At 40.1% G+C, this 25,446-nt stretch overlaps 2 protein-coding genes across 5 annotated transcripts in view; one reads left to right on the top strand and one right to left on the bottom strand.

Moving 5' to 3' along the window:
* Positions 1–25,446, bottom strand: part of ST7L (suppression of tumorigenicity 7 like) — an 843,199-nt gene that overhangs the window by 563,335 nt on the left and 254,418 nt on the right. The gene's annotated exons all lie outside the window — the stretch shown is intronic.
* Positions 1–25,446, top strand: part of LRIG2 (leucine rich repeats and immunoglobulin like domains 2) — a 59,163-nt gene that overhangs the window by 17,315 nt on the left and 16,402 nt on the right. For all 4 annotated transcript variants that reach the window (XM_050747223.1, XM_050747241.1, XM_050747225.1 and 1 more), the window contains exons 2-12: positions 5,368–5,433; positions 7,951–8,025; positions 8,181–8,315; positions 8,871–9,014; positions 9,144–9,287; positions 10,405–10,548; positions 10,752–10,895; positions 13,517–13,597; positions 15,307–15,378; positions 15,516–15,584; positions 23,336–23,499. In XM_050747223.1, the coding sequence (XP_050603180.1) occupies positions 5,368–5,433; positions 7,951–8,025; positions 8,181–8,315; positions 8,871–9,014; positions 9,144–9,287; positions 10,405–10,548; positions 10,752–10,895; positions 13,517–13,597; positions 15,307–15,378; positions 15,516–15,584; positions 23,336–23,499 (1,238 nt within the window). The remainder of the gene's footprint in view (positions 1–5,367; positions 5,434–7,950; positions 8,026–8,180; positions 8,316–8,870; positions 9,015–9,143; positions 9,288–10,404; positions 10,549–10,751; positions 10,896–13,516; positions 13,598–15,306; positions 15,379–15,515; positions 15,585–23,335; positions 23,500–25,446) is intronic.

Genomic DNA, 25,446 nt, shown 5'->3' on the forward strand with positions numbered 1-25,446 from the left:
TCAGCCTCTGAGTAGCTGGGATTGTAGCCACGTGCCACCACACCTGGCTAATCTTTGTATTTTTAGTAGAGATGGGGTTTCACCTTGTTGGCCAGGATGGTCTCAAACTCCTGACCTCAGGTGATCCACCCGCCTCAGCCTCCCAAAGTGCTATGATTACAGGTGTGAGCCACGTGCCCGGCTGAGAATTATTTTTAAAACTAAATTATGCTAGGTACACGCTTAACAAGACAAGGATTTCCAAATTATGCTGGCTAAATGAAGCACTGTCATACCCAAAATATTAGATACAATATTTTCTTATCCTTTAACTTTTACAAAGGGCCTCTTTGTCAGATGTTTTGTTGCTGAAGTTCCCGGTTCAGCCTATTATTGCTGCATATTCTTGAAAACAAAATCGATGATTCAGATGTATGTGTGACTGCAGAAGAAAACCCTTCCATTTCTGTTGCTGTAGGACTTCGTTGCAATTAGCTTGCTAAACTTGATTTTCTCTTCCAACTGTTGTGATTGCTCTTTACATCCTATAAATAATTTACCCCTGATGGTACTAAACAAGTACCTTAATGGCACCTCTGGCTCCACATGATATCAAGGACATTAATAATTCATCATTTATTACAGCTACATCTCTGTAGATTAGCATGAGTGGGAATTGAGTTTACAACATTGAGATCAGGCCTTCTGAGAGACCTTTACTCCTCTGTCATCATATCTATAAATATTCAGATATCAGTGGTGTTAGAAAATAAAGGAAAGACTGTTACAAAGCTAGACTTTAGGTTAAGTTTATTAAGCATTAGATTTACAGCCTGGGCAACATAGGGAGACCCCATTTCTGCAAAACAGAAAAAATTAGCTGGGCTTGGTGGCATTTGCCTGTGGTCTCAGCTACAAGGAGGCTAAGGTAGGAGGATTGCTTGAGCCTGGGAGGTCAAGGCTGCAGTGAGGTGTGATCTCACCACTGCATTTCCGCCTAGGCAATAGAGCATTAGATTACTTCAAGTTCTTAAGTACATTTTAGGGATATTTGAAAGAGAGTTCTCCATTTCAGGACTCTTGCTTTTTTAAAAAAATTATGCAAACCACCTGGAATTAATGGGCATTGGGAAGAATAGTGAGACCAATTTTTAAAATCATCCAAATCCATATTCTAAGAGTTTTAAATTTGATATTTGAAGTCTTCATTTATTTATTTATTTTTAATTTTTTAACTTTTTTTGGGATGGAGTCTAGCTCTGTCACCCAGACTGGAGTGCAGTGGCACGATCGTAGCTCACTGCAACCTCCACTTCCTGGGTTCAAGCAATTCTGCCTCAGCCTCCCGAGTAGCTAGGATTAAAGGTGCCTGCCACCATGCCTGGCTTTTTTTTTTTTTTTGAGCTGGAGTCTTGCTCTGTCAGCCTGGCTGGAGTGCAGTGGCACTATCTTGGCTCACTGCCAGCTCCACCTCCCAGGTTCATGCCATTCTCCTGCCTCAGCCTCCCGAGTAGCTGGGACTACAGGTGCCCGCCACCACGCCTGCCTAATTCTTTGTATTTTTAGTAGAGACGGGGTCTCACCATGTTAGCCAGGATGCTCTCGATCTCCTGACCTTGTGATCTGCCTGCCTCGACCTCCCAAAGTGCTGGGATTACAGGTGTGACCATCACGCCCGGCCAATTTTTGTATTTTTAGTAGAGATGGGGTTTCACTGTGCTGGCCAGACTTGTATCAAACTGCTGACCTCAGGTGATCTACCTGCCTCGGCCTCCCAAAGTGCTGGGATTACAGGTGTGAGCCACTGCGCCTGGCCCTGAAGTCTTCATATTTTAGTCTTCTGTCTTTTGGGAGGTACTTAACAAAAAAGAAATAGGAAAGGCATGCTTATGGGGAACGAGAGTATGTCTGTGCACTCCTGTGTGCACATGTCATTTGATTAAATTCTAGAGTGAAATTAGGTGTAAAAGCTAATTTACCTGTTTGCAGTAAAGGAGAATAGTAGAGTTGATGTTGAATTTTCTTATAGTTTTGGAGTGACTGCACCTCTGAGAATTGTTAAGTGCTGCTTTCAGAAAAAGAAAAAGGTTACTAAAGTTGACAGTGCTTATAACCCTAGCACTTAGTCCACTGCCTGGCACATGGTCCAATAAATGTTTATTGTATGAGTGACTAATCAGATCAATCCATATAATTCTAGTTAGACACTTGGTAACTTAAAAACAGTTGTACTGATGCTGATGTATATTAGTTGCTTTCTATGATAGTACTGCTTTGGGAATATATTTCAGTTCACCTTTAGTGTTTTTTAAATCTTAACTGAATGTGGGTTTTAGAAGGGTCTAGAGAGCCTCATTATATGGGGCTCTGACCTATGAGGCTGCTTGAAAGCATATATCCTTTCAACAACATTATCCAGTACAGAGGCTGCAGAGAATTTCAGGTATCCTTTGGGTTGCATTGAAAAGCCTATAGATTCTTCAAAGATGAGAGAAAATTACTCTTTCCCAAAACAGAGGACACTGGACAGTTTTCACTAGTACCGAATACTAAGTTATTTGTAACGTATAAATTGATTGCTTTAGGTTTTATTGCTTTAGGTTTCTTTAATAATTATTTTCTTTAAAAATGATTGTGTGGGTCATTGATTATTGACATTCATAGGAGAACTCTAGGGGATGAATACAGTCAAGAGTTACATTGCTAGGAAGATTTAGGGTTGGGAAAGGCATTATGAACACTGTTAGGATTAAAATGAAAGCCCTTAATCTGGAAGGGGAAAACTGCTAAGTTATAGTAGTCACAAGATACAAAATTAGATCATACTATGCTAGCCTGCTACACAGATGATATTAGCTCTTCATTTGCCAGACTAAGCAGCTTGGAGTAGAATATAGAATATCTAACTTAAAATTAGAACAGTTGAATTTCTCCTTGAGTCAAAACACCACAAAACGACAACAAAAAACATCTTTTCACTTATATTTTTATACAAGTGTATGTGTTTGTTGTTTAGTAGCAAGTGTGAATTGGATGAAGTATCTGAATATGAGATTTTTATGTGTAGTGAATTCATATTTTTATCCTTTATATTTTCTGACACCCTCCTCCTTTCATGAGTGTCCTTGAGCTGATACCTTGTGCCAGACATCCTGGCATATTTTAGAACTGCTGTGGAAAAGTGATGGTTTAACACACAGCTTCTGTAATGTCATGGTGTAAATTAAGCTCTTAAATGAAAGTGGCTAGCTTTTACAGATGGGCAGGCATGAATCTAGCTGAGAACAAATTGTTCTAATGTGATAGAGACATTCTTCAGACCTGCATGTGTCTGTCAACTGCCTACAGTGGCACAGTGAGATAAAGTGATCTGCAGTGTTTCTGTAATGTGTCCCTGTTGCTAGCCATCTTGTAACATATAGTACGTCTTTTAGGCAGACAGCTTGTGTGGGCTGCATTCCACCTCAGCCTTGTAAAGATGCCAGAAGCATCAAGGTGAATTTTTAAAGCCTATTTAACTATTTAGACTTAACTAATTTCAGTGAAATCTCTACTGTATCTAATAAAGTACTTGCTAGAAGTGAGATGAAATTTCAAAATTTTAACTTTTATTGGTTGTTTTGACCTTAGATTGACCAATTAGTAATCTTTCTATGCCTGTTTCCATATTGGGAAAGTGAGTATTTTAAAAGTATTTGCCTCATAAGATTGTTGTGTGGATTTAGCCAGTCAATATGTGTCAAGTGCATAGAAGAATGCCTGCCTTAATAAATGCTAGCCACCAATGCCGTCATTATTATTAACATAATTTGGGGTGAGATTAATTTCCTTTTCCTGAAGGTGGATTGTGTTTTTTTTTGGAGCAGAGTCTTGCTTTGTCACCCAGACTGGAATGCTGTGGTGCAATCTTGGCTCACTGCAACCTCCGCCTCAAGGGTTCAAGTGATTCTCCTGCCTCAGCCTCCCGAGTAGCTGAGATTACAGGTGCATGCCACCACGCCTGGCTAATTTTTTTGTATTTTTAGTAGAGATAGATTTCACTATGTTGGCCAGGCTGGTCTTGAACTCCTGACCTGGGGTAATCCACCTGCCTTGGCCTCCCAGAGTGTTGGGATTACAGGCATGAGCCACCATGCCTGGCCTTTTTTTTTTTTTTTTTTTTTAAAGGAAGGCCACATCCCTATCAAGGATGTGGTCAACTTCAATTTTAATACAGAAGCTCACCATTTTGACTTGTGAAATATATCTTCGAATGTATTTACAGTTAAGGTATAATACATAATCACTACAAGGAATAAAGAAACTATATACTGCTATGGAATGGTCTAAGATGTATTACTGAGTGAAAAAAGCAAGGGGCAAAATAATGTGTAAATCGTTCTATCATTTCTGTAAAACTTTGCTGTACATGCTTAAAATATCTAGAAGTCTGCACAAGAAATGGCATATTTTCTTTTCTTTTTTTTTTTTTTTTGAGACGGAGTCTCGCTCTGTCGCCCAGGCTGGAGTGCAGTGGCCGGATCTCAGCTCACTGCAAGCTCCGCCTCCCGGGTTTATGCCATTCTCCTGCCTCAGCCTCCCGAGTAGCTGGGACTACAGGCGCCCGCCACCCCCGTAGAGAGGGGGTTTCACCATGTTAGCCAGGAAGGTCTCGATCTCCTGACCTCGTGATCCACCCGTCTCGGCCTCCCAAAGTGCTGGGATTACAGGCTTGAACCACCGCGCCCGGCCGAAATGGCATATTTTCATTTGTTGTTACTGGGAAGGGGAATTGGGTGGCTGGAGACAAAAGTGGGAGACTTTTTACACTTTTTGATTATTGGACCATGTGAATGTATTCCCAAACTCAGAAGCTACACACACATATATAAATACACACACACGTAAAGTAAAATACCTATTTTTAAATTGAGATATATTTTTATTCATCCTTTACAAACATTCTTGTCTCAAATTCACATTTAATAGGACTTTTATTTTTTTTTTAATTAAAAACATTTTTTTCTTGAGACAGAGTCTTGCTCTGTCACCCACGCTGGAGTGCAGTGACGTGAACTCGGCTCACTGCAACCTCCACCTCCCGGGTTCAAGCAATTCTCCTGCCTCAGCCTCCCGAGTAGCTGGGATTACAGGCATGTGCCACCACACCTGGCTGATACTTGTATTTTTAGTAGAGATGGGGTTTCACCATGTTTGCCAGGTGAGTCTTGAACTCCTGACCTCAGGTGATCCGCCTGCCTCAGCCTCCCCAAGTGCCAGGATTACAGGCATGAGCCACTGTACCTGGCCAAGAGGACTTTTAGTATTTCTATTCAGTTTCTTTTTTTTTTTTTTCTTTAGGTCTACTCTCCAGCACTAAACTAAAAATGACATTTTGTCCTCTTTCAGGGATTTGAGTCATAATCGGTTGTCTAACTGGAACATCAGCTTGGAATCACAGATGTTACAGGAAGTGTAAGTTATTTTTATTTATTTAAAGTTATGTTAAATTCCTGAGGGAACTTAATAAATTGTGATTTGTGGGATGTTCAATCCAGAGATGCCATAAAAAAATTGAAGGAAAAAATTAGTTAAAAGAAATAATTTGAAACCTAAAATGTTTTGACTTTGTTATTATCAGACTGTCTTGGCATTGGGTTGGTGATTTCAAGTTGCAGGCTGTGGGGAAATATTTTACCTTCCTGGGGCTAAAAGTAAGATTTACACCTCTTCAGAGCAAATTATGTTTTGATTTTGGCCAAGTTTTCAGCCAGTGAAACTCTTGTATAACCTTTTTAAATGTCTTGACATGTTATCTAAGATTGGGAGCATCATGTCTAAAGTAGATTTATATGAAATAGAATCATCTTGATATCGTATGAGAATGTAATGGTTGATAGAATTCAGTTTTTCTCTTTTTTTTTTTTTGAGAGGGAGTCTCGCTCTGTCGCCCAGGCTGGAGTGCAGTGGCCGGATCTCGGCTCACTGCAAGCTCCGCCTCCCGGGTTCACGCCATTCTCCTGCCTCAGCCTCTGGAGTAGCTGGGACTACAGGCGCCCGCCACCACGCCCGGCTAGTTTTTTGTATCTTTTAGTAGAGACGGGGTTTCATCGTGTTAGCCAGGATGGTCTCGATCTCCTGACCTCGTGATCCGCCCGTCTCGGCCTCCCAAAGTGCTGGGATTACAGGCTTGAGCCACCACGCCCGGCCAAGTTTTTCTCTTAACTAAAGTTTTTCCTTTAATACCGAGATGTATTATGTAATTTTGGAGGGAGTTTTCTAAGATATTATTAATATTAGTTTTTGCATCGTTACATTCCTAGAGCATTGTTACATTCCTAGAGGCACAACCATTAAGGTATGTAGGCCTATTTGCCTCTAGACTTAACACCCTCGGAACCCTGAGATTTACTTTCCTTTTTAATTCTTTGCTGACAGGGATACCTTCTTCATGCTCATTGTCTCTGCATTCTCTCCTCCTAGCCCCAAATTCACTACTTCTAATGTGTTGTGGATGAGTACACGGTTGACAAGTTTGTTAGCTGAAAGAGTAGGCACTGAGGAAAGACCTGAAAATGCTTCAGTGGGAAGTGCATGGGCTTTTTGTAACTTTGGTTGGTTTCCTGAAGGTCTTTAGTTCTGGTTTCTTTTCTGTGCTCTTTTGTTGAGATTGTTGAGGTTGTTCAATGACTAAAAACCAGGTTAATGAAATGTGATTGTATTAGATTTGCTACTAAAACATTTGAGACAATCTGTTTAAAGGGCTGCTGGGATCAGATGCAACACGTTATGTTATCTGTAAAATTAGTCATAGATTCCATCTCTGGGTGGGCTGATAAATTTCATCTGTGGTCTCAAGTGACACTCTCTAACATTTGTATAGCTTCAGAATATATGTATACACACACACATTTATATGTGTGTGTTTATGTATATTTAGAGAAAGAGAGATCTGGATGGACTGATTATGCCTTCTTTGTTTAAGGACTCAAATTAGCTGTCGTAAACCCAACTTATTCAAAGAACTTTGCTTGAACTAACAATATTTAATGTGGAAAATACTTCGTAGCCTTTCTGATATTAATACCAATAGTAGATCAACACTATGAAAACACATTTCTTGGCCAGGCGTGGTGGCTTACACCGGTAATCCCAGTACTTTGGGAGGCCAAGGTGGGCGTATCACCTGAGGTCAGGAGTTTGAGATCAGCTTGGCCAACATGGTGAAACCTGTCTCTACTAAAAATACAAAATTAGCCAGGCGTGGTGGTGCATGCCTGTAATCCCAGATACTCAGGAGGCTAAGGCAGGAGAATCACTTGAACCCAGGAGGCAGAGGTTGCAGTGAGCCGAGATTGCACCATTGCACTCCAGCCTGGGCAAAAATAATGAAACTCTGTCTCAAAAAAAAAAAAAGAAAGAAAGAAAATAACTTTAAAATTAAATTTTAATTTAAAAATTAAAATTTCGGCCGGGTGCGGTGGCTCACGCCTGTAATCCCAGTACTTTGGGAGGCTGAGGCGGGCGAATCACGAGGTCAGGAGATCAAGACCATCCTGGCGAACACGGTGAAACCCCGTCTCTACTAAAAATACAAAAAAATTAGCCGAGCGTGGTGGCGGGCGCCTGTAGTCCCAGCTTCTAGGGAGGCTGAGGCAGGAGAATGGCGTGAACCCAGGAGGCGACGGAGCTTGCAGTGAGCCGAGATGGCGCCATTGCACTCCAGCCTGGGTGACAGAGCGAGACTCCGTCTCAAAAAAAAAAAAATAAATAAAATAAAATAAATAAATAAATAAATAAAAATAAAAATTTCTCATTAAAACCTCTAATTTCTCAATAAGTACATTTTTATTTTAGTCTAACTCATTCTGAGTCATAATTATTTTTCAAATTTGGCACCTATTCTAAAGAATATGTGTTAGCCAGATGGTAGAATTCAAGAGGTAATATTTCCCTCACTAAACATTTAAATCTGTTTTTCCTCTTGCCTAGGAAAATGAATTACAATGAACTAACAGAAATCCCGTATTTTGGAGAACCAACGTCTAATATTACTCTACTTTCATTGTAAGTTAATAAGTTTTCAGGTTTTTTATTTAAATTATGAATAGTATACAGTTTTTTTTTTTAAGCACATATATTGTTGATTCTAATTATTTAACGTTTTTGTGGCCTAGGGTGGATCCAGTGGCAGCAGCTTCATTATAATCTTTGTTTTACAGAGTCCATAATATAATCCCAGAAATAAATGCACAGGCACTCCAGTTTTACCCTGCTTTGCAGAGTTTAGACCTCAGCTCAAATATAATATCAGAAATCAAGACATCTTCATTTCCTCACATGCAGCTTAAATACCTGTAAGTAACACAGATTAAATTAGATTTACTTTAAAGCACATGTTTATTATTCATCAGTACCTATCTTTTCAAAAGTATTTATTTATTGTGCTTTTTATATGCATATGTGAGACAAACCTAGGGTTGGTATATTGGGTGGTTGGCTTTGCCCACTCACCCCACAAGCCCCCTAAAGAAAGATCGCACTATTGTCAGAAAATACTGGTAAATATCAAGGGTAATTTTGAGATTCAATTTTTTTTGTTTTTAAACCAAGCTTTCTAAAAGGTAAATAGAGATTTGTTAAACAATGGCTTACCGTATATAATGATAATTAGCATGTGTGCCAATGTTTTCCAGTTTACAGAGCATATTCACACATGCTGTTTTGTAACAACCTAAATGAAGTAGGTAGCCTCCATAGATGAAGAAACAGAGCATTTAAATGATTTATAAAGTTGTGGATAGTCATTAAGTGATAGCTGGGGGCTTATACATAGATATTTGGCAGCTTTCTAGTGGTAGAATTTTTATTTTACTAAATGTTTTCTTTTGCTATTATCTTGTTTATTTTAGGAATTTAAGTAATAACAGGATAACCACCTTGGAGGCTGGCTGCTTCGATAATTTATCGAGTTCCTTATTAGTGGTAAAGTTAAACCGTAACCGAATTAGCATGATTCCACCTAAGATCTTCAAGCTGCCTCACCTCCAATTCTTGTGAGTAACGAAATAGTTGGATTATAAAAGATAGTTTTTTTGTTACAGGGTCTTTTTCTTTTTAATTTAATTACTGTTAGAGCATTTCAGCAAACCAATTTCCTGACTCTAAAACTATTTTTGTTAAAGGGAACTTAAAAGAAACAGAATTAAAATTGTGGAAGGTCTTACATTCCAAGGGCTTGACTCCTTAAGATCTTTGAAAATGCAGCGGAATGGAATTAGCAAACTTAAGGATGGAGCATTTTTTGGCTTAAATAACATGGAAGAACTGTAAGTACTCGGGACTAGAGGTGATTATTAGGAAAGTAGTCTGTCTGGGACTTTTCAATGTCAAATGGCTAGGATAGTTGTTCTGATTATAATTATAGAGATATGTTCATTCTTTCCCTGCTCACTGATGTGAAATAAGTGTACCTAAAACCTTTAAAGTTTTGTTAGCTAACTGATCATTTTTGAAATAATTCTTACAAACTTCTCATCTAAAAAGTTTATATTCTTTTTTTTTTCTTTTTGAGACGGAGTCTCACTCTGTTGCCCAGGCTGGAGTGCAATGGCGTGATCTCGGCTCCTGCATCCTCCGCCTCCCAGGTTCAAGCAACTCTCCTGTCTCAGCCTCCTGAGTAGCTGGGATTACAGGCGCGTGCCACCAGCCCTGGCTAATTTTTGTATTTTTAGTAGAGATGGGGTTTCTCCATGTTGGTCAGGCTGGTCTCAAATTCCTGACCTCGTCATCTACCCACCTCAGCCTCCCAAAGTGCTGGGATTACAGGCACAAGCCACTGCACCAGGGCAAAAAGTTTATATTCTTAATGTTTTAGTTAATGAAAATTATCAGAATTTATCCAAATGGGTATACTATACCACTTGGCCTGTTGGTTTTGTAGAGCTGCTCTTTTAGACAGTCTTAGTATCTTCTAGCACTAAATCTTTTTTTTTTTTTTTTTTTGAGATGGAGTCTTGCTCTGTCGCCAGGCTGGAGTACAAGGGGCGCGATCTCGGCTCACTGCAACCTCTGCTCATGGGTTCAAGCCTTTCTCCTGCCTCAGCTTCCTAACTGGGACTACAGGCGTGTGCTGGCACGCCCAGTTAATTTTTGTATTTTTAGTAGAAACAGGGTTTTACCATGTTGGTCAGGATGGTCTCAATCTTTTGACCTTGTGATCTGCCCACCTCGGCCTCCCAAAGTGCTGGGATTACAGGCGTGAGCCACTGCGCCCAGCCAAGCACTAAATCTTAAATAAAATATACATTTTTATTGAATAGAATTGGTCAGCTCAGTTGGCTTGAACAAAGATATATGCTTCTCTGGGAAAAACTTAAGATTTAAAGCTAGTTAATTGAACTGCCTTGTTTTGGAACGTATTTTCTTCTTTCTCTAATTCTGCAGAGAACTGGAACACAATAACCTTACACGAGTGAACAAGGGGTGGTTATATGGCTTGCGAATGTTACAGCAGCTCTATGTGAGCCAGAATGCTATTGAAAGAATCAGCCCTGATGCATGGGAGTTCTGCCAAAGACTATCCGAACTGTAAGTGTTGGATAGCATTTCACTGGAGGCTGTGAGACTAGAGCAGATTGAAATAAATCATTCCCATGGACAGTAATGAGATATAACATCCCTCTTTACTAGAAATTTGTAGAAAGCTCTAAATTTACCATGTAGATGTAATAAGAATTGTAAGTTGAACCAAATACAATGAATTCCTTACCTTCCACATTTCTTGTTTTCAGTGATTTGTCGTATAACCAGCTGACCCGCCTGGATGAATCTGCCTTTGTGGGTCTGAGCTTATTGGAGAGATTGAATTTGGGAGACAACAGAGTCACTCATATTGCTGATGGTGTATTTAGATTTCTTTCCAATCTTCAGACATTGTAAGTATATCCATTCTCTTTTTTGGTTGTTGTTACTGATTTTTTTAGTACAATAAAGCAAATTAATTAAAACAGCTAATCAGTCTGCAAATTATGTATGCTAATATTTTGTGGTTCTTCTGTCCTGTGCCTCAGAGCAAGATAGTTTTATTTGTCTCTATCTCCATAAAAATCTTAAGCCTGTAGTAGGCAATTCAGTTTGTAGTTTAATTCTGAGTTAATCCCATAAACAGCAAAGCATGTCTTATTGTGTTAGTTGCTATGGAATAAAACACAGTTGCTAGTGTCAGGAATGCAGTCATTTTCTTGTTCCTTTGAACTTGACAATACACCAGAGCTACTAGTTCTCATTCAAAAGGATGCAGGATGTGTAGAGGGAACTGCCATGGTAGGAGATCAGTTCACTGTTACTGGTTTGCTACATGACTTTGGATGGAAGAAACTAATACTTATTATCTGATGTGTGCCAGGTGCTTTCAAATACTAGGATGATACTGCTGTTTTCCATATTAGGAGGCTGAGGTTCAGAGAAATTTAAATAATTTTCTCAAAGTCACATAGCTTGTAAATATTGGGCCAGAATCAGATCCCAGGTCTGTTTGATGCTAAAGCTCATGCCCATTTTATCATACCACCAGAAGAACAAAATCACTTAGCTTTTCCTGGGCATCATTTTTTCTTCTCTTTTATACGGCGAAGGAAGGATATAGGATTAGATGGTTACTAAAGGCAGTTTCCATGCTAAAATTCTGTGGTACTGTAAGTTACTCAATTTATAGAATATAATAATATGTTTTTATGAACTTTTTGTATTTATATATAAATATATCTAATTTTAGAATATAATTTTACTAAATAAAGAGGTATTTTAATGAAATATAGTAGTCTCAAACACAGAGCAGAATAAAAGAAAACAAAGAGTAAGTAGTAGAGTCTTAAGTTTCCTGAATAGGGTACTTTATGGTCGTTAGGTTTTGAGTTGAAATGGTTCAGAGAAGAGGCAGGTTCCCAACTTGGAGACCTAACCATCAATGAGAGGGAAAGCAAGATAATTTTGTGAAGGGTATATACATGCACAGGTGTGTATTTGATTTTTTTTTTAACTTTCTTTAGATTTGGCCTTGAAAAATTAAAAGTGATTGTATTTTTCCTTTTCCTATATTATCAGAAGTGAAGTTGGATCAATGCAATCTCAGAAACTTAGATGTAACTGCAGCCTTTTGGCAGTTGAAGGGGTCGCAAATAGGTTATTTTAGTATACCACTGATTATTACTTTTAGAATTAAAGTTTAAGGAAGTAATAGCAGAAGTAAATGGTTGTGTAATACCATAGAGATAGTTAAGACAGAATTAGGATCAAATCTGGGGAATTCTGGCTTTAGCCTCATGCTCTTGCCAGGGTAGATACAGTTCTTAATTTGTTGAATGGTTTCTATTTATGCTGTGCTGTGGAGGAGGGGGAAAGTCCTGAAGAGCTGAGCCATTGGTTCTTTCATTATTTATTCCTTAGTAAAATAAAATGAGCTTTATTAGCTTTTCACTTAAAGAAAGCCAAGTGAAAAGAGGGATCTCCTCTTTACTGCTAATCACACAACTCTGCATGTCTCTTATAAAGTAGAAAGCTTTGTGCTTTATTATGAGATGACTTAAAGAAGCAAAAGTGATTAAATATTTTTAATTCTATGGAAATAATTATTTTATCATAACATGATGTGGTACAATTGCATTTCCTTTGAGAATGGAACAGTGAATTTTAGAAGATCCATAGTTTCCCTTTGAAAGAAAATCTGATGACACTGTAACACATGGGTATATCATTTTTGCTTCCCATGGGGCATCTTTAATTGCTCTTGAGCAGTGAAGCTCTGTATTGATATTACGCTTTGTCAGCCATTGTAAGTTTAAGGTCCCAGGGGAAGGCTTGGGTCACCCAGAAATCCCATTAGTCTGAAATCAGATTTATAAGCCATATACTCTGCATCTTGAAACCCTCCTCTTTTCAGGACCCTGTGTATACTTTTTAATATGCTAACATAATGAGGGACTCTTAGCTCGGAAGAGTAATACTTTTAGCAGGTTGCTTTATTTGTCAAGGCCAGCTTAATTCTTAGCTTGTAAGAATCAGTTCTTACATGTTTATTACAGATATTTCTTTTTTTTTTTTTTTTTTTTTTTGAGACGGAGTCTCGCTCTGCCGCCCAGGCTGGAGTGCAATGGCTGGATCTCAGCTCACTGCAAACTCCGCCTCCCGGGTTCACGCCATTCTCCTGCCTCAGCCTCCTGAGTAGTTGGGACTACAGGCGCCCGCCACCGCACCCGGCTAGTTTTTTGTATTTTTTAGTGGAGACGGGGTTTCACTGTGTTAGCCAGGATGGTCTCGATCTCCTGACCTCGTGATCCGCCCGTCTTGGCCTCCCAAAGTGCTGGGATTACAGGCTTGAGCCACTGCGCCCGGCCCAGATATTTCTTAAGAAGCAGAGTTGAGCCTTCTTCATAAATAACTGTTAAAGTAAGGATCAGAATTAGCATGTGCACCTTGACATCACCATGCCAGGATGCTGCTCAATGTTATAATGGTTGTATTGACTAATAGAACCTGTCTTTCTCTGACATTTTTGTAGAGACTTAAGAAACAATGAAATTTCATGGGCCATAGAAGATGCTAGTGAAGCCTTTGCTGGACTCACAAGTCTCACTAAATTGTATGTATTTATAATATTTATGTATGTCTGCATAGGCGTGTTTTCAAGAACCGACTGTAAATATGACTGAATTATGTTTATTTCATATGGCTAGAAAGTCTGAGCTTTCTGACACTCTGGGAGCTTTGTGGGGGTTTCTTTGTTTGTTCGTTATTTTGAGACCGAGTCTCGCTCTGTAGCTCAGGCTGGGGTGCAGTGGTGCGATCTTGGCTCACTACAACCTCTGCCTCCTAGATCCCTGTTCAAGCAATTCGCCTGCCTCAGCCACCTGAGTAGCTTGGATTACAGGCGTGTGCCACCGTGCCCAGCTAATTTTTGTATTTTTAGTAGAGATGGGGTTTCACCATCTTGGCCAGGCTGGTCTTGAACTCCTGACCTCGTGATCTGCTTGCCTCGGCCTCCCAAAGTGCTAGGATTACAGGTATGAGCCACTCCACCTGGCTGGTTTTTTTTTTTTTTTTTTTTTTTTTTTTTGAGACGGAGTCTTGCTCTGTCGCCCGGGCTGGAGTGCAGTGGCCTGATCTCAGCTCACTGCAAGCTCCGCCTCCCGGGTTTAGCCATTCTCCTGCCTCAGCCTCCCGAGTAGCTGGGACTACAGGCGCCACCACCTCACCTGGCTAGTTTGTTTTTTTTTTTTGTATTTTTTGTAGAGACGGGGTTTCACCGGGTTAGCCAGGATGGTCTCGATCTCCTGACCTCGTGATCTGCCCGTCTCGGCCTCCCAAAGTGCTGGGATTACAGGCTTGAGCCACCACGCCCGGCCTTTTTTTTTTTATTTTGAGACAGGGTCTTGCTCTGTCACCCAGGCTGGAGTGCTGTGGCGCAGTCACAGCTCACAGCAGCCTCAACCTCCTGGGCTCAAGTGATCTCCCACCTTGGCATCCTAAGGAGCTAGGACTAAAGGTGTGTACCACCATGCCCAGCTAATTAACTTTTTTTTTTTTTTTTTGTAGAGACAGAGTTCTCACTATATTGCCCAGGCTGGTCTTGAACTCCTGGGCTCAAGTGATCCTCCCACCTTGGCCTCCCAAAGTGCTGGGATTATAGGCATGAGCCACCATGCCCAGCTAGTTTTTCTGTTTCTGTGTTTTTTTTGTTGTTGTTGGGACACTTTTTATTGAAAAAGCATTCCTATGGACACTTAAAGAGAAGTTATTTATAGAAGTAGAATTTCTATTCAAGTAAAAGGAATGCATTGAGAAAGTAATGTCTTGATAATCTGTTTGATTTGTAGTTTGTTTAATTGTATGAGATTTATGAGTAATTTATCTAGCAGAAGTAGAGCATTCTCTCACATAAGATTTTAGATCTTCTCCCATGAGAATAATTTCTCCAAAGGGTCACACTTGTCTGAATTTCTCTGACAATCTTTTGCTATGAATGGAGACATGAGGAATATAATTGAATTTAGCATCTGAAAATTACCAGTTTATCAGTGGTCAAGATGGTTGTTCACCTCATGGAGCTTTGATAGACGCCTTTATGCTATGTTTTACATTGATTAATAATTAAATTTCATAACTTTCTTAAAAATGCATGGTTCTCATCAAATTGTACACGTTAAATATGTGTATTTTTTTGTATACAGTTGTACCTCAGTAAAGCTGTTAAATATACAAAAAAGTACGCTAAGTAAAAATAGGTAGATGTTTAATGAATTTAATTTGTTTAGTGGAGAGCTTTCTTACAAAGGTCTGTTTATATTTCAGAGTCTTACAAGGAAACCAGATTAAGTCAATTACAAAGAAAGCATTCATTGGTCTTGAATCCCTTGAGCATCTGTAAGTATTTGTCATACATTTTGCTTACTCTATAAATAATCTTTGCTATTAGCAGAGGTTTTCATGACCATGTAAAGTGTTTATGTAACTTCATATAGAAATGGTGACTGATAATGTTTCATTTCTCTTTATTTCAGAGATTTGAACAATAATGCTATAATGTCTATCCAAGAAAATGCTTTTTCTCAGACTCATTTGAAGGAACTGTAAGTAACTTGTCTTTTTAAGATCACCAGTTGGATCATTGTTCCTGCTTGTTGTGCTTAAAGTGTGATGGGAGTGACCCAAGTTATTTCCAAAAGCACACAGTTCAGGCAGGAAGAAAGTATTAATACTCAGTTATTTTAGTGGCTAGAGGTAATTTTAAAATACCCAACACTGAAAAGCCCAGAGTGTGTGGCATCAAGACCTTCTGTTTTGCCTGTTCTACCAACGCTTATAATTAGGAGACCTTAGCACTGCTCCTTATGCTTTTTGTATAACCTACTGTTCCTTTTTGGATTATCAGAAATATGTGTTACCAGTTCTTAACACTTTGTGTGGGTTACAATAAAGGTATCAGGTAATTTTGTTTTATAGTTTCCGAGGTGATTTAACACTTAGGATAATTGTCAGAGAAGTCTCTAACCTGTTCAAACTACTAAAATGTCAAAATAGACAAGTGTGTATATGTACCCTTTTTCATTCATGAGTTTTAAAAATTGCTCTTACTGGTTTCGAGATTTCCCTAGGGGATTGGAAGTTAGTTGGGCATTGGTATTATTTATATTTATATATTTTATATTTTTTTGGAGACAGAGTCTTGCTCTATCCCCCAGGCTGGAGTGCAGTGGTGTGATCTCGGCCCACTGCAACCTCTGCCTCCTGGGTTCAAGCGATTCTCATGCCTCAGCGTCCTGAGTAGCTGGGATTACAGGTGCCTGCCACCACACCCGACTAATTTTTGTATTTTTAATAGAGACAGGGTTTCGCCATGTTGGCCAGCTGGTCTCGAACTCCTGACCTCAGGTGATCTGTCCGCTTCAGCCTCCCAAAGTGCTGGGATTACAGGCGTGAGCCACCAGTCCTGGCCTGGTATTGTTTTTAAACTCTATTGATTCAAATATGCAGTCGGGTAAGAACCACTAGACAATAGAAATTATTTTGCCTTGCCTGGGAAGCTACTCAAAGTATACTCTGTGGAGCAGAACCGGTTGATGACAATATAAGGATAGAAATGCAGCCGGGCGCGGTGGCTCAAGCCTGTAATCCCAGCACTTTGGGAGGCCAAGACGGGCGGATCATGAGGTCAGGAGATCGAGACCATCCTGGCTAACACGGTGAAACCCCGTCTCTACTAAAAAATACAAAAAAACAAAAACTAGCTGGGCGAGGTGGCGGGCGCCTGTAGTCCCAGCTACTCGGGAGGCTGAGGCAGGAGAATGGCGTAAACCCGGAAGGCAGAGCTTGCAGTGAGCTGAGATCAGGCCACTGCACTCCAGCCCGGGCGACAGAGCGAGACTCCATCTCAAAAAAAAAAAAAAGATAGAAATGCAGAATAAGCATTTAGAAACTTTTAGAACAATTTGACATTACTGTGACACTTTTGTTGTAGTTTATAAAAGTATTGGTCTGCAGTAGATTGGCAGTTTAAAAGACTGGTCCTTACCATGGATAATTTGAGATGCACTGGAAATGTGTGAGTTTTCAAACTGCCTAGGTTCAAATCCTTACTCCATTCCTTACAACTGTGTGACAGTGGGCCAACTGTTAGCCTAAGACTCAGTTTCTGTTCCCAGAATGGGGATAGCACCTCCCTCAGGGTTATGTGAAGATAAAGTGAGATAACTTGTTTACTCAAATATTTATTCATTATCTGCTATGTAGGATACTGTTCTGGATGATAAAAACAGTAGTGAACAAGACAGAGTCTCTGTGCTCATAGCATATTACAGTAAATCCTAGTGAGGAAGATAAATAATATACCAGTAGATATATAATATCTCATCAGGTAACAACTGAAGAAAAATAAAACTAGGTCAAAGGTATGGAGAGTGATGGGGATTGCTATTTTAGATAAAGTAGTGAGGGGAAACTCTTTTGAAGATACAACATTTGAACCACGACCTTAATGAAATGGCAAACCATGTGAACACTCAGTGAATGGCTTCCCAGGCACAAGGAATAGGAAGTAAAATGAGTTTAGAGAGTTAAGCAGAGTAGAATAATTAAATATGTACAATTTTTTTTGATATTAATCATCTTATTTCTCATTAGTCGTTCTCTTCATTTGTTGCAGTATTTTTTTTTTTTTTTACATTAATTAATTTTTTTTTGAGGTGGAATCTCACTCTTGCCCGGGCAGGAGTCCAGTTGTGCCATTGCAGCTCACTGCAACCTCCGCCTCCCAGGTTCAAGTGATTCTCCTGCCTCAGCCTCCTGAGTAGCTGGGACTACAGGTGTATGCCACCACGCCCGGCTAATTTTTTTTTTTTTTTTTAGTAGAGACGGGGTTTCACTGTGTTAACCAGGATGGTCTCGATCTCCTGACCTCGTGATCCGCCTGCCTCAGCCTCCCAAAGTGCTGGGATTACAGGCGTGAGCCACGACATGTAGCCTGTCAAGATATTTTTCTTTTATCCCAAACTGCTTTGTTCTAACTTACCTTTTTTGTTGTTCTTGAAAAGCATATCGAATTTACAGTTTTATTAGGTCCAACAATAAAATTATGCTCATATTTTTCTTTTTAAAGAGACAGGAGGCAGATCATAATAGACCATGAGGAATTAAGATTTTTGCTTTTTTGAACGTACTAGGAAACGAGGGTTTTGAGAAAATGCTCAGCAGAGCTTGGCACAGGGTAGAAGTGGAGTAATGTTAACAATAAAGACTAAAATTAAAATGTTATGAAAATCATCATTAGTTATTTTCTGCCAGATTCTTAAAGTAGATATTTTGATCTGTTGAGATATTTTGAGTTATTTCTCATAGGCTTAGTTTAATTATAAGTTGTGACTTACTACAAATTAGTATACCCCCCCGCCTTTTTTTTTTTTTTTTTGTCAGTGATAACCTGAGGGCCAGCAAGAAAGTTTTAACTGTTAGGAGAACTCAATTTAACATAAAATTTAAACAGTAGGTGAAAGCAAATATTGCAGTCGCAATCTTCAGAGAGTCATTTAATAATTTGGGAGTCGTGACAAAGATTCTTTGGTTAACCAACCTTTAGGCAAGCAAGCCCTTAAACCTTCTCCTAGGCCTAGCTGTGTAAAATCCAATTTTAGCACGAACCCTGTAAAACCAGTTTAGCAAGAACTCTTCCACAATGTAGACCATTCCCAGGTGATGTCTGATCACCCTGGCTTGTCTTCAGCAAGAATCCTGTTAGGGTTTAGCCAGAGTCTCCCTTTCTCTGGATGTTATTTTTTAGTAATTTCACATCCACTGAATGGGATGAAAGCAAACCCACCTTGCTCCTTGGCTATACTTGCCCTTGCTGTTTCCCTACTGTCTCTCCCTCACTGAGTTGAGCCCAGTCTCTCTCCCCAACTGCAACATCACATTGCCATGGTTCCTATATCTATTGAGATGATCCTGAATAACGTCTGCCTTACCATGCTTTAACAAGTATCACTGAGTAATTTTTCATTTAACAGTTATGGTGCTGTGACTCCGATAGGATCAGATTCATCATTGGACCCCCAGACCTCTCACCCAGGACCCCAAGTGTGCACCTTTGAAGCCATTGTCTTCACTCCTGACTGATAGATCGGGGATCCAATGGTGAGTCAGACTATGAACCATTGCTCCGGACAAACATCCGTTGAAGCTGGTAAGGAAAGATTTCGATTCTCAAGGTTGTGAATATATTCTCTGGAGTTGGGCTAGAGGCCAGGCTTCTTTTGAAAGGTACCTCCTGGGCTTGAAGGTCTTCCTGGCTCTCTTTCCTTAGTGGGGTTTATTCCCTGACTCCCTGGACTAAAAGTTCTTGGAACTCTGTGAGGCTACTCTGTTCTCTGTAATGGATCCTACTTCTCCCATGGCAATTTCTCTGGCATCTGAATCCCTTCTTTTTGAGCCCCTGCTAACTTTATTGCTACACCACTCGTTTTGTCCACCTCCTCCTTGTTGAACCTTTATTGGCCTCTTTGGGATACTTAGGATCTCTCCAGACCGCATCCTGTAAGCTCTCTTTCTTCCCATTGCTACTGCTCCTTATTCCTCCTCTTACCACCTTTAATGTTCCCTCCGGTTCCCTTAAGTCCTTTGATAAGACTCCCTTCAAATCCATCTGTCCACCCACTGCTAGACTTTTTCCTTCCCACTCTGGACTCTTAGTCACTGGGACTGTAGGCCCCCCACCCTCCTGGGGATCTCTCAGGGGACTTGGGGACTCCCAAAAGTAATGACTTGAGGTTGAAAAGGAAAAAGAATAATTGGAAATAGACTAAATATTTTATCTACACTCAGATGGGCTTTGGAGATATCCAGACAGCCCTTAGATGTTTCTTCAGCCTCCATAAGATTACACATGGCAAAAGAAAAATTTTTTTTTTTTCTTTGAGATGGAGTCTCCCTCTGTCACCTAGGCTGGAGGGCAGTGGCATGATCTTAGCTCACTGCAACCTTCGCCTTCCAGGTTCAAGCTGTTCTCCTGCCTCAGCCCCCTGAATAGCTGGGATTACAGGCGCCTACCACCACACCCAGCTAATTTTTGTATCTTTAGAAAAGAGGAGTGACCTCGTCCAATTTATGTTTTCTTAGGTATACTGTAAGCTGGACTCATAAGACCTGGGCTCATATCCTAACTCTACTATTTATTTTATTTTATTTTATTTTATTGTATTATTATTATTTTTTAGATGGAGTCTCGCTTTGTCACCCAGGCTAGAGTGCAGTGGCACGATCTCAGCTCACTGCAGCCTCTGCCTCCCAGGTTCAAGAGATTCTCCTGCCTCAGCCTCCCAAGTAGCTGGGAATACAGGCGCATGCTACTGCGCCCAGCTAATTTTTTGTATTTTTAGTAGGGACGGGATTTCACCATCTTGGCCAGGCTGGTCTGGAACTCCTGACCTTGTGATCCACCCGCCTCAGCCTCCCAAAGTGCTGGGATTACAGGCTTGAGCCACCGCGCCCAGCCTCTACTATTTATTTTAGACATAATACTGAATGCCCCCAAAATCTCATTTTCCATTTCTAGAAAATGGAATTGAAAATGCCTACCTCAGCCGGGTGCGGTGGCTCACATCTGTAATCCCAGCACTTTGGGAGGCCGAGGCAGGCAGATCACGAGGTCAGGAGTTTGAGACCAGCCTGGCCAATATGGTGAAACCCTGTCTCTACTAAAAATGCAAAAATTAACCAGGCGTGGTGCCATGTGCCTGTAGTCCTAGCTACTCAGGTGGCTGAGGCAGGAGAATTGCTTGAACCCGGGAGGTGGAGGTTGTGGTGAGCTGAGATCTCGCCACTGCACTCCAGCCTGGGTGACAGAGCAAGACTCTGTCTCAAATAAATAAATAAATAAATAAATAAATAAATAAATAAATATTTAGCACAGTGCCTGACCACAGACAAAACTTAATTCACAATAGCTCCCTTCACTTCTGTTTCTTTTGTTTCTTTCCACTCTTCATATACTAACCAAACCCTGACCACAAGTACTTAACAGAGTATAAGGTATTCTCTCAACAAGTGTGTGGATAGATTATACTAAAATATTTCCAGTGGTTTTCTTTGAGTAGTGAGGATTTGGGGGGCTTTCTCTCCCTCTTGGTTTAGTGGTACTTTCTAATTTTCTACTACATAATTTTAATGGAAAATGTTTTAAAATTTATATGCAACTTTTTCATACACTTCTTATTATTGATGCAAAGCCTTGTGGGGAATACCAAAAAGTATAAAGAGAAGATTTTAATAAATGTTGACCTAAAAAGTATTATAAATATGACTTCTAAAGTAACCAAAAGCAACCAACAATTCTCAGTAAAAAAGTTCCATTAGATCCAGGTGTGGTGGCTCATCCCTGTAATCCCAGATACTCAGAAGGCTCAGGTGGGAGGAGCCTCGAGTCCAGGAGTTAGAGACCAGGCTGGGCAACACAGCGGGTTCTTGTCTCAAAACACAGTTGCATTAAAGTTCCTGCAATAGCAGTTTGTTCAAACCAACTGTTAGAGAAGAAATTACTCAATGAAGCTTGTTAAAGCATTATAAAAGCACAGTCATCTTTGCCAGTGCCCCCTTGTTTAATAACAATATAAGTCAACTTTGAATAATTGAACAATGTAAGTCAATTTTTTTCATTCTTAGAATTGAAACTTTGCCAGGCGTGGTGGCTCACACCTGTAATCCCAGCACCCCGGGAGGCCGAGGCAGGTGGATCGCGAGGTCAAGAGATCAGACCATCCTGGCCAACATGGTGAAACCCCATCTCTACTAAAAATACAAAAATTAGCTAGGCATGGTGGCACACACCTGTAGTCCCAGCTACTTGGGAGGCTGAGGCAGGAGAATCGCTTGAACCCAGGAGGTGGAGGTTGCAGTGAGCCAAGATTGTGCCACTGCACTCCAGCCTGGGCAACAGAGCAAGACCCTGTCTCAAAAAAAAAAAAAAAAAAAGTTAAAATTGAAACTTCTGTGGAATCAGATCTTAAATACTTTATTCAAATATTAAACTTGATGAGGATTTTATCATGTACATAAAGCAAGTTCTCAAAATCATTTACTTTCCCTGCTTCTAAGTGGATGGGATATTTAAGGGGTCATTGAGAGAAAATACTGATTTTTCAGATATGTTTTACAGGGTTATAAACCACAAATACTTTTTCAGTGCTCTTAGTTTAGATTGCATTATACATTCCCACAGTGCTGAAGTGGTTTTTTGTTTGTTTATTTTTGGGAGACAGAGTCTCAATCTGTTGCCCAGGCTGATGTGCAGTGGCGTGATCTCGGCTCACTGCAACTTCCGCCTCCCGGGTTCAAGCAATTCTTCTGCCTCAGCCTGCCAAGTACCTGGGATTACAGGTGCCCACCACTATGTCCAGCTAATTTCGTATTTTTAGTAGAGACAGGGTTTCGCCATGTTGGCCAGGCTGGTCTCAAACTCTTGACCGCAGGTGATCCTCCTGCCTCTGCCTCCCAAAGTGCTAGGATTACAGGTATGAGCCACTGAGTCTGGCTTAGTGCAGAATTGTTTTTAGTCTTCATGAAATAATTTGACAGTAATTATATGCTGTCTACAACAGAGATCTCTCGATGCTCCAATATATATAGTGTTACATCCCAATACTTTCATGAGAAAAAATTTAAACCTCCAAAATTTAAAGGAAGGTGCAATTAACACCATATACGCTTTATCTAGATTCACTGACTGTTAACGTTTTGCTAAATTTGTTCTGTTTCCCTCCCTCCTCCTCTCTCATTTTAGCTCTTGCTCTCTCTCCATGTACACACAAATATATATATATACACACATACACAGTTTTTTTGCTGACCATTTAAAAGTTGCAGCCATGATGACACTTCACCTCTAAATATCTTAGCATGTATTTTTTAAGAACAAGTACATTTTCTAACGAAGACATCACCATTACCACACCCAAGGAAATTAACATTGATAAGATAATATTAACTAATACACAGTCCATACTCAAATTTCCCCAATGTTAAAAAAAAAAGTCCTTCGTAGATGGTTTTTTTCAATCAAGAATCACACATTTCATTTGATTGTAATGACTCTTTAGTCATCTTCAAAATAGGTCCCTGGCCACCCTTATTCCCCTCTCTTTTTTTAGTGTCTTTCATGAGGTTGATACATTTAAAGAATTTTGGCAGACAGTCTCAATTGGTTTTCTCATGATTACATTTATGTTGAATGTTTTTGGCAAGAATAATGGATAGGTGTGTGGTAAGGTTTTAATACTGAAGACGTTTAGAACAAAAAGTAAAACAAAGGATGCTTTTCCTCTTTTCTTTCCTGCAGGATTCTGAACACAAGCAGTTTGCTCTGTGACTGCCATTTGAAGTGGCTACTTCAGTGGTTGATTGATAATAACTTTCAACATTCTGTGAATGTAAGCTGTGCACACCCTGAATGGCTAGCAGGGCAAAGCATCCTGAATGTGGATCTGAAAGATTTTGTCTGTGGTTTGTATTTTTGTTTTAAAATTTTATATATTACACACTTAATAATCTTAACAGAATTTAAAAAAATAAAACCAGAATGATTTTCCACTAGCAATTTTTGTAATCATACAGTTTTAATTGCCATTAAAAATGATCACAGGCATTTTAATGAATGAAGGCTTTTCTCTTTTAGGGGGATTGTTAACCTTAGGTTAGGTATTTGGTAGTCAGATTCCTGAATCAAGCAATATGAGTTTTTTTATATGAACATTTTTAGTAGATCTTGAAAAGTGCCACCAGGTACTTTCTATTTTTTTTTTTTTTTTTTTTAGAAGGAGTCTTGCTCTGTTCCCTAGGCTGGAGTGCAGTGGCGCGATCTCGGCTCACTGCGAGCTCCGTCTCCCGGGTTCACGCCATTCTCCTGCCTCAGCCTCCCAAGTAGCTGGGACTACAGGCGCCGCCACCTCGTCCGGCTAGTTTTTTGTATTTTTTAGTAGAGACGGGGTTTCACCGTGTTAGCCAGGATGGTCTTGATCTCCTGACCTCGTGATCCGCCCGTCTCTGCCTCCCAAAGTGCTGGGATTACAGGCGTGAGCCACCGCACCCAGCCCCAGGTACTTTCTAAAAAGATAGCACTAGTTTAAAGTTGTCACCAGCAGCGTATGAATATACTGATTCTGTGTGTTTCGTATTTTTTATGCGGTTTCATAACATTAAAGTGGCAGAGTTGTGTTTTTTCTTTGAGGGGAGAGAGAGAGTCATAGACAAGTTGTCCTGATTCTAGCACGTATACTTTCAAATATACTTTTTTTTTTTTTTTTGAGATGGGGTCTTGCTGCGTCACCCAGGCTGGAGTATAGTGGTGTGATCTCGGCTCACTGCAGCCTCTGCCTCCTGGGTTCAAGCGATTCTCCTGTTTCAGCCTCCTGAGTAGCTGGGATTACAGGTGTGTGCCACCATACCTGGCTAATTTTTGTATTTTTAGTAGAGACGGGGTTTTGCCATGTTGGCCAGGCTGGTCTTGAACTCCTGACCTCAGGTGATCTCCCTGCCTCTGCCTCCCAAAGTGCTGGGATTATAGGTATAAGCCACTGTGCCCAGCCAATTTCAAGTATACTTCTATATTATTCTTTCTCAATTTGGAATTTTTTCCTTTACACTTAAATTTCCTTTAGGCTGGGCATGGTGGCTCACACCTGTAATCCCAGCACTTTGGGAAGCCAAGGTGGGTGGGTCACCTGGGGTCTGGAGTTCGAGACCAGCCTGGCCAACATGGTGAAACCCTGACAAATACAAAAATTAGCTGAGTGTGGTGGCACACACCTGTATATCCCAGCTTCTCGGGAGGCTGAGGCAGGAAAATTGCTTGAACCGAGTTGGAGGTTGCAGTGAGGCAAGATTGTGCCACTGCATTCCAGCCTGGGCGACAGAGTTAGACTTTGTCTGAAAAAAAAAATTTTTTTTCTTTAAAGTGGAATGACTGATTCTTAGCTTTACATAGGAGACCTTTTAGCTCAGTGTATCTATGTTGCATATCCCTAGAGTATCTCTGATCATTTGAGTACCTATATGTTGCCAAATCTGTTTTCACAGTGTACTTAAAGATGGTTGGAACAGAACACACACTTGGAAGTTCGGGCCCACAAAATACATCCATTGTTTTTACAAATTTTAAAGAAGAGAACAGAATCTAGTAAAGGTTAAATTCTGCTGACATTGCCACACAATCCCTTTTTACTTAGTTTTAAATATAGACATACCATATATTTTTTTCCTCCCCTTCCACTTACTGCTTTTATGGCACAATGAAATGTTATCCAGTGGAGATACTGGTTAAGATTTATATACCTGCTTCTCTCAGTCAGTCCAATAACATTATTAATTATGAATCTATATTTTATTAGCTAGTCCTAAGCCAATCTTCAGTTGGACATTTGACCTATTTGGATTTTTTCACTGCTTTAGGTG

This window comes from Macaca thibetana, chromosome 1 (genome assembly GCF_024542745.1).
Source record: "Macaca thibetana thibetana isolate TM-01 chromosome 1, ASM2454274v1, whole genome shotgun sequence".
NCBI classification, from domain to species: domain Eukaryota; kingdom Metazoa; phylum Chordata; class Mammalia; order Primates; family Cercopithecidae; genus Macaca; species Macaca thibetana.